Below are 10,609 nucleotides of genomic sequence, written 5' to 3' on the forward strand. Positions count from 1 at the left end.
GCTCACGGACCAGCTCCGGCTGCCGCCGGGTTTATCCCAACCGCTCCCGGAGGAGCCGAGGGACATCCTTCTCCAGGCTGAGCTGGAAACGTGATGCCCCGGGGAAGGCGCTCGGGTGGGAAGGATGCTCGGCCCCGCCGGCTCTTAGCTCGCCCTCCCTATATCCGAGCTGAAATTGCTTCAGTTAGGGATTGCGGTAAATCATTTTAGCTAAACTGCCGCAAATGCCCTTGTGGATACTCTTTAAACAGCTTACCCAGCTTTAGCTGGCTTCGGAAAGGAATCAATTCTAGTCCAATCTTACTTAAATTTGGTTTAAGGGGAGTTAAGCAAGTCCGCACCGGTTTTAATTAAGGCCAGTTTGAAACCAATTATGGTAAATTAGCAGAAGTTGCGTTTTCTGCCAAGATGAAGTTCGGCACTTTGCGGCCGAGGTGGGAAAAGCCAAGTTCGTGTCAGAGTCTGCCAGGCCCCCCCGGAGCAATATCTGGGGACACCTTGGCCACTGTAGGTCTCAAGACGGCTCAGCCCATCAAGCAGCCAGACGTCCCGAATGTTCCAGGCTGCTATACAATATATATTTATAAGGGTCTTAATATAGATCCCTAATTGCCTGTCTCATTTGATTTATAGTGTGGCCGCGCGAGCGCTGGGAACGGTGCAAACTGCTGGTGAGCACTGGGGGATGCACCGGGGCTTTCAGCAGGCGTTCGCCACGCTCCGCTCGAGCTAGCACCCATGGGTGGGGGGGATGGATGCTGGTGCTGGCTTAGGCGGTGCGAGAAGCCCGCTCGTGTCCCTGGCTCTACCCCAGGCTGTGAAGCTTGCCTCGGGAAAGGATTTGTTAGCCCAGCACCCCGGGATGCAGGAGGCTGCTGTAGTCATTGGGAAGGGTCCAGGCTGGCTGGACGGCGTGGACTCATTTCAGCCGCAGAGCTGCAATTTCCACCTGCCTTTCGCAGGCTGTTTCACTGCTCTGATGTGCCCGTGGGCCCCAAATTCCCATTCGTTCCTATTATAGCTGATATCTGGGCTGAGTTTCATCATTCCTCTGAGCAAGGATCTTTCTTCCAGCTCCTTCCCCCACGCCAGTAAAAAAAAAAAGGCAGCAGAGCCGTGACGTGCCACCAGCCCCGCTCAGGGTACGTTAACAGCCGATCTGGCAGGTTACGGATCTGCAAAGCATCGCTTCGGGTGAAGGGGGAGAGGTGCAAGCTTCGGTTAATTAAGCCACAGTTTTCATAACACTTCTCTCTGCTTGTCTCTCGTACTTCGTAGAAACACTTGACAAGCTGCTCCTACGGTTCTGTCGAGCCTGGGATGCCGCTGCGCTGAGCCGTAACCCACGGGGCGATGAGCTGAGCGCCGGGCTGCGCCGGGAAGGGTTACACGATAGCAAACGAGGTGCCAGCCGCTTCCTAGACATCCTGTAAATGCAGAGCAAACGGGAAGTTTGGAGGATTGGGAGGTTTTGCAAGAGAAACTTTTTGTCTGCTTGGAAGAAGTATTGCCCTTTTAAACTCCAGCTGAGATTTTCATCGTCCTTTTGCAGCCTGGGAGACTCCTACACTCTGGTTTCTCACCCCCGGCGTTACCCCTGGAGAGCACTGGCAAGGCTGCTCCGGCACGGCGTGCCGTGGTGGAAACCTTCCTTAGGGACATGCAGGTGTAGCTGCTGGGCACCGGGTGGGCAAGGGATGGAGAAGTGACCCCTTTGGAGTTCGGTCTCGATGCTCCCAGAGGCAAAGGTTGATGAAGTGATCCCCTGGGGCATGCGGACGGTCACATCACGCTTTCGTCTCCTAAAAAAACAGGGCTAAGACTTGTTTTTGCCATCTGTGTCCTTCCTTGCTCCCAGCTCCCTGACCAACTGCCCGGCTTCCTCCAGGCTGGGCAGGAGGGACGGAGGTTCGGGAGCGGGTTGATGGAAGAAGATGACAGAACTGGAGGCTGGAGGTTGATCGTCCTGCAGATTGCAGCCGGGATCTGATCTCCGAGGTGATTCTGGCTTCTGGATACCCAGCTGACCCGGCGGATCGTTCCGAGTCTCCAGTCTGAGATGAGGGAGATGCTGCACCACCTCGGGAGGGCAGATCTGAGGGTGCTTCTGGCTGGTCTGTCTTGCACCGGCATTCCCAGCCGCGTGGCTCCTGGGCTTTGTCCTGTGCATATCGCTGCTGGCACTCCAGCGACAGGAGCGCCGGACCTTTCAGGGAGCAGAAGAGTTGCTGCCTCCTCCTGTTTTTCCCTTGGGATGTGTTTTAGGATGTGTAATGGTTTGGGCTGTCACTGGAAGGCATGCGAGGCGGTGGTGAGGTACAAAGCTGGCTTTGCCGTGCGGAGGGAGCGATGGCAGAGCCGCTGCAGGCACTGCCTGTGCTCCTGCCGAGAGAGGCCAGCCCCGGCAGCAGTGCCGTCCTTGACGCTGTGGGGATCAGAGAGACAATTTTGAGCGTCTTAAGAAGGGAGAAACTCCAAGATCAGACTTTCCCCTGGCAAGCTACAACGTTGGGCATTACTAGCTGGTGGGGGTGAAGGTGTGATGTCCTACCTGCTCCTAGCTCTTGGGTTGCAGCGCAGCTCTGGTTTGGATGCCTCGGCACTGCTGACAAAAATGGACAAAAAATATCACTTTTGCTGCTTCGAAAGACGGATTCCATCTGCTCTTCACCTCTGCTCCCCACCCTCCGCACCAGAAAGAAAAGCAATGCTTGCTTTTGAGGCTCTGCCCACGGTACAGGCTGGGAGATGCGAGGCTGAGCCGCGGGCAGGCGTGGTGGGAAGACAGAGCTGCTCCGTGTCGCCTTGTCCAGACCATGTCTCTTCTCAACCCGCTTTTGAGCAGTGCTGAGCAGCTGTAGTGACGACACGTGGGGCACGGCTGTATTTTCACGCCAGGTGCTCCCTGCCTTCGAACAAACGCACCTTTGTTTTGGAGCGCATCGGCTCAGCTAGATCCTATTTTTTTTTTCCCAGATCATCTTCCCCGCAGCTGAGGGGAAACACGATGCTACGGTGAACACTTGTGCTCTGGGAGATGCCTGCTTCAAAGCCTGGTTTGGGGTTTCAGATGCACCAAGGCGGGGTGAACACGTGGCTCCAGCGGGAAGGAGACACCAGGTTCTGGTTCACATAACCTCGTATTTTATTTTCCTTTTTCTTTGGCTGCGTATGTTCTCTCAGATGCTAAATGCAAGCATGAGGAAACTGCTCTGGCTGAGCCCACGTCTGCGTCTCTTGTGTGTCACCGGGACAGGCAGGGTGGAAAACAGCCCAGTGGCTTTTCCATCAGCTTTCCTGGGCTTTGGTGGCTTGATTGCGTCTTTAATTGGCTGCTCCATGCTCTGCTGAGTCTCGGTAGAAGCAGACAACCTACATAAATCAAACTCTTCAGGTTTCCTTCGGTGAGCTGATGGAAATACTGGCTGTTCTAGGGATGGGGGGAATAACCTTTGGGGCGCTCGTGTGCGCCAGCTTCCCTCCTTACCACGGTTAGACCTGGTCTTTCCATAGGAGGAATTAAGGGAGAGAGGGCTCCCCGTGTTGCAAAGTCGCCTTTAAAAGGCTCTCTCCAAACATTTGCATTGAGCGTGCTAAATAAACCATCTCCCCTGTAGTTTCGCTGTGGGAAAAGCAGTCTTTACCTGCCAGCTCCCTGCACTTGTGGGTTTGAAGGGCTATTTTTTCTAATGCTCTCTGCGTACCCTGAGCTGGGAGATGCCCCTTTGCCGGCCTTCCCTGGCTACCTGCCCCGCGAATAGTCTTGGACCGAGTTAGGACATCTTACCAAGCGGGTGCCGCAGCAGCGAGAGCCGCCTGTGGCAGCAGCCCATGCACCTTACAACCCGGAGCACCGTTTGCTGTTAAACGAGCAATAGGAGCCCACCAAGAGTGAATTTATAGCCCTGAGAGGTGCAGAGGGGGATGCTGGCTGCTTGGCAGAGGCTTGCCAGCTCCGGGTGCCCCGCGCGACAGGAGGGTGCAAAGCATCCCTTCGCCATACTGCTAGAAATCCTCTGGCCCCAAGCGAAGTGCCTAAGGAGAAGACACGAGCGAGCCTTGCGTCCTGGAAGCGCGTTGGGTCTGGGTGTGTCGGAGCACATCTAGGCTCTCCTGAGCACACCAGCTCTCCTTGCCATCTCTCCTCTCTCTGCTTTCACATCCTCCCCCTTCCCTCTGACCGGGGCACTTCCCGCACCTTCCTTGCTCAGAGAGTCCGGCCACTCTCATTACCTGTAATTTTCTGCCTTTGAGACTTATAAATGTGATCAGTGATAGCTGCTGCCTCGAAACGACACCTTGTTTGCCTTCTGGGCAGAAACCACGGCTGCTGCAGAAGCAGCAGGCGGGTTTGTGCCCCGACCCGGCAGGCACTCCAGGAGCAGGGATGCTCCAGGCTGGAGGGACAGCTGCTCCTCCGTGCCAGTCTCCCTTTCCCAACCTTCAACTGCTTTTATTGATAAAGGGTTTTTGCAAACAGAGAACAAAGAAAAAAAACCCATTTTTTGGTACAGTCTCTAAGCTTGGAGCTCTGCTGTGGTTTGACCGGTACTTTATGCTAGCCCCGGGGCACGGTGTATGTGACACTGTTGCACCAAGTGGCTCCTGCTCGGGGGGCATCACATCACCGAGCGTAAACTGGTGGCCGTGCCATGACCCGGCGTGTCTGCCGCTACGCACGCACTGGGCTCGGGGCTTCTGTGGCACGTGGGGCTGGATTAAAGGCTCTTCAGTTCACCAGCAATCTGGTTTTTGGGACGAGTGTACATGCCGTATCCGAGGAGACGGGATTGCCTATTGATCGAGAGCCTCGGGCTCCCTTCTCCTATCAGCTACTGAAGCTGAACGGCTCTGGGATGATCTCCCAAAAAGCCCATTTCATCCCTGCGTGCTGCTTGAGGGGCTGGGACCACCACAAGATGCTTTCCCCTGGGATGGAGAGAGCTGTGGCAGGGCCAGCTCTGCTTGGGCCGAGCAGATGTGGTTATACAAGGCTTGGAAATGTTCTTTTCGTGCCTCAACCCTCCTCTGCCAAGTGCTGTGACCGTATTTTGGGTGTCCGCTCTCCGATTGAGACTGCTTTGGCAAGAGGGCCCCGGCTGCTCTAATTTGCTCTCCCCTTCCCCTGCCTCCCCAGGTATGAAAGCCTTGGAGTGCTCACCCTCCACCCCCACCATGAACTCCTACTTCTACAAGTTCATGATCAACCTGCTCAAGCGCTTCAGCAGCGAACGGAAACTCCTGGAGACCAGAGGAGCCTTCATCATCAGGTCAGAGCATCCCACCAGCCTCACCGAAGCCCCCGAGCACGCCCCGGGCAGGGTGGGCTGGGGATGACGGGGTCGAGCAGCCCAAGCACCGAGCTCCCTCGGAGCCAAAACCGTTTCATACAAGCCTCCCTCGCTCGCCGGCAGATGGTTTTAGAGCAAACGGGACTTGCCTTTCACATGTCGAGGCACCGTATTTCTCATTGCCATGCCCAGAGGCAAAGTAGCTCCTTATTCAATAGCATTGTCAGAGCCCGTTCCATTAAGAAACAACTAGACCAGCTGGAGCACGACGACAGGCTTGGGCTCGGGGTGCCAAGTCGAGTGAATCCCTCCACCCGGCTCGGCGTGATGCTCGCCCAGCAAAAGTCTCGTCCTCCAAAGCTGCGTGTTTTGATGCTCAGAGTTGGTAGGTTTTGCTTCGGCTTTTTAAGGAGCTGCAGTGGAGGCTGGAAAGCCAAGCAGCGGGCAGGGCGTCGTCTTTAATGCAATGTCATCTGGGGGAAGGGACACCAATGCCTCGGCTCGCTGGGAAATAATGAGCTTAACAGTCGAGGCAAGGTGGAGAAATTGGTGAGGAGGTTGGTGGGAGGAGGGGTCAGGACCCGACCCTGGGTTTTCCTCCCTTGCTTTCAGGGAGGTGGCTTCAAAAATGAATGTGGGGAGAGCGAGAAACCCAAGCCATGCTCCCATGGGAGAAGAGAGCTGCCTCTCCGAAGGCGGAGGGGTGCACGAGCTACCGATGGGGGGGGGGTCCCATCACCGGGATCGGAAAATAAAGTGTGCAGAGCTCTTAAAATCTGCTAAGCCGAGCTGGGTGTTGAGCTGTACCCGCTTGGGCAGCAGTTTGGGCCCAAGTCTTTGGGCAGCCCGAGGGCGTGCTGCAAAGTTGCCGCTGGATTCATCCCGTGAGTGATGAACGTCGAGGCGAAGCATGGCAGGTTGCAAAAATGAGATGAAAGGTGGGCAGGGCAGGGTTGCAGCCGCTGTTTGGGCTGCAGAGCAAGGATCTCAGAGGTTTTCCCCCACTTGCATTAAATTTTAATGTAATACATTACATTTCCCCAGGAAAAAATCTAGCGGAGCATATGTTTTCTTGCTTCTGATAGGAGTCTGGAAATGTTGGGTTTAATCATACGGGGATCTAGGAATAAGACAGAGGAAATATCCCACTCATAGCGTCCCCTCTCTTCTCCCCCGTCTGCACAGCCCCTGGTTTGAGCAGCCCTTGGCAGGGGAGGCAGCCCTATTCCTCGTTAAGGGAGCAGGACAATTAGAGCAGTAGTGAGCCTGGGCAGGGTCCCATTTAAAAGCTCTCCCGTATCGCGGCCACCTCGAATTTTTCCCTCCAGCTCTGGCAGGGTGAGCCTTGGCTGGCGGGGCCGGCTTTCCCAGCAGCCAGCCGGCAGTGCGGTGGGACCGGCTCGCGGCAGCTCAGCAAGCCGGGGCTTTTTACGGTGACTCATGCCCCAAAAAATCCGGTGAAGCAAAAAAAAAAAACAAAACAAAACCACACACACAAAAAAAAACCCCCGACTGTCCTTTGTCAAGTCACGTTGTGGCTCACGTGGGGTAGATGCAGGTCTGGAGCCAAAGCGGTGGTTCTGGGAGGGGGGAGCCATGCCCTGGGGTACTAGCGATTAACTCTGAAACCTACTGATGGCAGTTGAAGCGCTGGTATTAACTACATCTCTGCTGCCTCCAGGAAAAGCAAGATGGGAATAGAGGAGGAAAACTTTTACAGGACTCTCTGGAAAAGATTGATCTCTTGCCGGAGAGACCCAGTGAACGTGGGAGCTCTGTGGTGCTATTTTTAGCCACTTTTCAAATTGAAGCCGTATGCGCGTTCCCACGTTACATCCCTCCCTTGTCCACGAGCCAGCTCAGCTGTTCCGCGCAGCGGGGTGAGAAGCCAGCCTCATGTTTGACTTAGGAGATGCTGGTGATGTTTCGTCCTGGGCTGGAGAGCACGAGGGGGATGCTTGAGAGACCAAGACAGCGTATGCTAAAGCGTGGTCCTCCCCCACCGCCGGCACAAGCCCTTTACTCCCCACGCACCACCCATCATCTTCCCCTCCCCTCCGGGACCACCGCTGCCCTTTCTGCTGCCGGCCGGCCCGGGAACGGCGAAGCGGGGAAGGAAAATAGGCCTGTTAAGTTTAGGCAATGATTTCCAGCTGAAGGATGAGTGCTCAGGGGAAAGGGAAAGGGGGGACAGGGTTTTTATTAAAGCACAGCGCAGCAATTTTCCCTGTCACGGTGCCAGTGGGCAAGTTCAAAGGTCCGTGAGGTCAGGCGGAGGGTCTACGGTTAAAGGTAGTTTATTTTCTAACCCAGCTCAGGCTTGATCATGCCCGGTTGCTGACTCGAAAAGGACTTTAGCCTCTCTCCTGATACGTCCTCGGAGTCCTGGAGGCAGAGGTTACGGTACGTCCCGTGCTTGAGGACGGGAGTGTGGTTTGAGCAGCGATCTCTGCAGGAGCCCACAGAGGTGGGAAGGTCTCTTGCTCTGTTAGGGATGTGTGGTCGCCAAGAGGTGCAGAGCTGCTCCGGTGCCTGCCCGCCACGGGGAGATGGGTGGGAGAAGCACCCACAGCCCTCCCGGGCAGAGGTGGGGGCTGTTGATGGGTGGTCTCACCATCAGTGATCCCGGTCCCAAGCTGGGTATCTCGAGATGGTTTGCCAGAGAAGACAGGGTGGAACTAAATGGAAACATAAACTGCCTTTAAAGTAACAGGCAAACAGTTCCAAAAGCTTCTGCCATTTGTAAGGAAGAACCCAGATCATTTCTTCTCCCTTGCCTGGGGCCAGCGGGCTGGGGGATAACCCAGCACTGGCACGTGGTCCCTCTGCCAGTGCTGCTGGTGCATCCAAGAGGCGCCCTTGGAGGTGCCCTCCTTGGTCTGTTGCCTTCCCCGGTGGGATCCAGCACGGCATCACCAGATCAAACCATGGTGTGATGCCTCGTCCGTGCCACCACCCAAGGGGACCGCATGGAGGGAGAGCCTACAGCCGTGGCGGAGCTCACACGCCGCGCTGAGCCCCGGCAGGAGGAGAAGGGAAGGGAAACATCCAGGAAAGGGCTCTTCAGGCCTCTTCAAAGCTGCTTAGATGCCTCATGACCACCTGGGAGAGGGACCCTCTTTGTGAAGGGATGTGCCGAGGGGGCTCCAGTGGTACGAATCACCCAGAGTCTCACACTTTCCACCCCTCTCCCCTTGAGGAACCGGAGAGGTGGCAAACCTGCTCCCATGGTCTCTTCCAAGGATTTTTTTGGCTTGGCATCAGTTTCCTGCGTCGCAGCAGACGAGGGTTTCCTTTGGGGGTTGGTCTGTCTCTCTCTCTGTCACTTGTGACTTTTTTTAGGCTGGAAGCCAGTAAAGTTATTCCGCCTTCGAAACTCAGAATTCAAAGCGCTGCCTTCTCCTTTTGAGCCAGGCATGTTTGCACTCAAAGGTGGCTCCCAAAGGGCTGTTGGAGGCAGGAGCATCAGCCGTCGCTCAGTGTTACCTCTCACCTTGATGAGCAGACCCGAGACCTTCCAGCCTTCTCGCTAATTGGGAGCTACCTGCCCTAGCTGGCACGTGGCCGTCCTGGACTCAACGGAGCCCTTAAGCAAGAAGCAAATATTCACATTCAGCTGCTGGCCTCCTGACGATGGCTTGGAGCAGCAGAAAAATGCAGCGGAGCTTCCAAAGCATCACATGGCTCCTTGGAGCGGCACGTCTGTCCTCCGGGCAAGGACCCTGCGGAGGGAAAGCTGCTCGGCCGGTCAGGAGGCAGGCGGGAGCGGCACCGAACGTTTCAGCCCACGCTGAGGTTTACAGGCTGGATTTAACGCTTGCTTGTTGGTACCAGCTCTGTGGGACGGGGGGGTTAAGCGAAAGGCTAAGCCTTACCCCACGGACATCACTGTTGTTGCTCAGAGCACGGTCTGAGCATAGGGCTAGCTGCCCTAGCAGCTTACTGCCCTTGGAAGGAGCCATCTTCTCCCCGCTCGTCCCTCCCCAGGGCCGGTTGTGCGGCCCCCGTGCTGTCCCCGGGGTCTGTCTGAGCTCCAGGAGCCGGTTTAGCTCGCTGGCTTTTTGCTGCTCTCTGAGATGGAGCAGCTCAGGCGTTCGTGGCTGATGTACCTTTGCTAGGAGGTAAATGAACCCTCCAGGCTACAGGATGTGCTCGAGTGGCTGGAGACATCCCTGCATGCATTGTCTGCGGATGCTTTGAAGTGCAGGGCTTAACTTTTAAGCCCAGAGAGGCCATTTTCTCGCTGAGCAGTGGCACCCTGGGGCACGAGAGGACGCCTGAGTCAGCACTTTGCTCCCCAGGCAGGGGCCCGTGCGCAGGGTTTGTCTCAGCTTGTTTTATAGAGCCGTTAAATAAACCTCCCCGCTGCCTAGCACCTTCTCATGAGGCATTTTCTGAGGTTAAGCTGCGTGGAAGGGGCCCTGGGGTGACTTTTCAGCCACATCCCATGCAATGCACACGGTGGGGCTTGGCCGGTTGGACCGAGATGGTCCTTCACTTCTTGGGGGATGCTTGAACCCCGTGGGGGGCAGCCAAGGTTGGGCTGGTTCTCCATCCGTTCTGGAAGACGTAGGCTGGAGCAGATAAGGTTATTCTCCGTGCGATGCACACGGCGGGGCTTGGCCGTTGGACCGAGGATGGTCCTTCACTTTTTGGGGGATGCTTGAACCCCGTGGGGGGCAGCCAGGAGGGTGGGCTGGTTCTCCATCCGTTCTGGAAGACGTAGGCTGGAGCAGATAAGGTTATTCAGCCAATTTATGGCATTAGCTGGGGAGCTGGAAAATCCCAAGTCTCGTGATGGGGCCGCGGGTTTATGGCTCCTGCAGACGGGAAAAGTTCACCTGGCTGGAAATCCTGCCTTTTCCTTGAAGTCTCAAAGTCCTGCCGGGATGAGGCCAGTGGAGGGCTGGGTAGCAAAGAGGGCAGAGCTGGGGACAAACACCGGCATGTCACCTTGGGTGCGTGAAGAGCTTTACAGTGATGCCCTTGGCGTGGGGCTGGGATGGCCGGTCCCCTCTTTTTGGGCAGGGAGGGGACTTTTCTGCCTCAGAGAGGCTGGGGCTGACCATGCGACACCCCTTTCTCCCCCAAACAGTAGGGGGGGAAAAAAAGCGAAGTGGATTTGAACCTGCTAACCGGGATGGGGAATCGGAGAGGGCGGGGGAGCGGAGGGCCGGCATGTCCTGCAGAGCACAGACATCTGATGCTCTTGGCAGGCAGGCAGTGAGGAGAATGTTAAATGGCTTTTTGCTTGGTCCTGTACGGGTCGGTGTCGGCTTTGGTGGGGTGGGAAGGGCGGCCTGCCAGCATCCCATCCC

General features: G+C 56.3%; 1 protein-coding gene across 1 annotated transcript in view; it reads left to right on the top strand.

The window, feature by feature from the left end:
* The window catches only part of LOC103908466 (hydrocephalus-inducing protein homolog), a 147,677-nt gene that overhangs the window by 113,900 nt on the left and 23,168 nt on the right, over positions 1-10,609 (top strand). Inside the window, exon 79 of the mRNA XM_009290851.1 lies at positions 5,138-5,270. Coding sequence (XP_009289126.1) covers positions 5,138-5,270 — 133 coding nt within the window. The remainder of the gene's footprint in view (positions 1-5,137; positions 5,271-10,609) is intronic.

This window comes from Aptenodytes forsteri, unplaced genomic scaffold (assembly GCF_000699145.1).
Source record: "Aptenodytes forsteri isolate BGI_AS27 unplaced genomic scaffold, ASM69914v1 Scaffold14, whole genome shotgun sequence".
NCBI lineage: Eukaryota > Metazoa > Chordata > Aves > Sphenisciformes > Spheniscidae > Aptenodytes > Aptenodytes forsteri.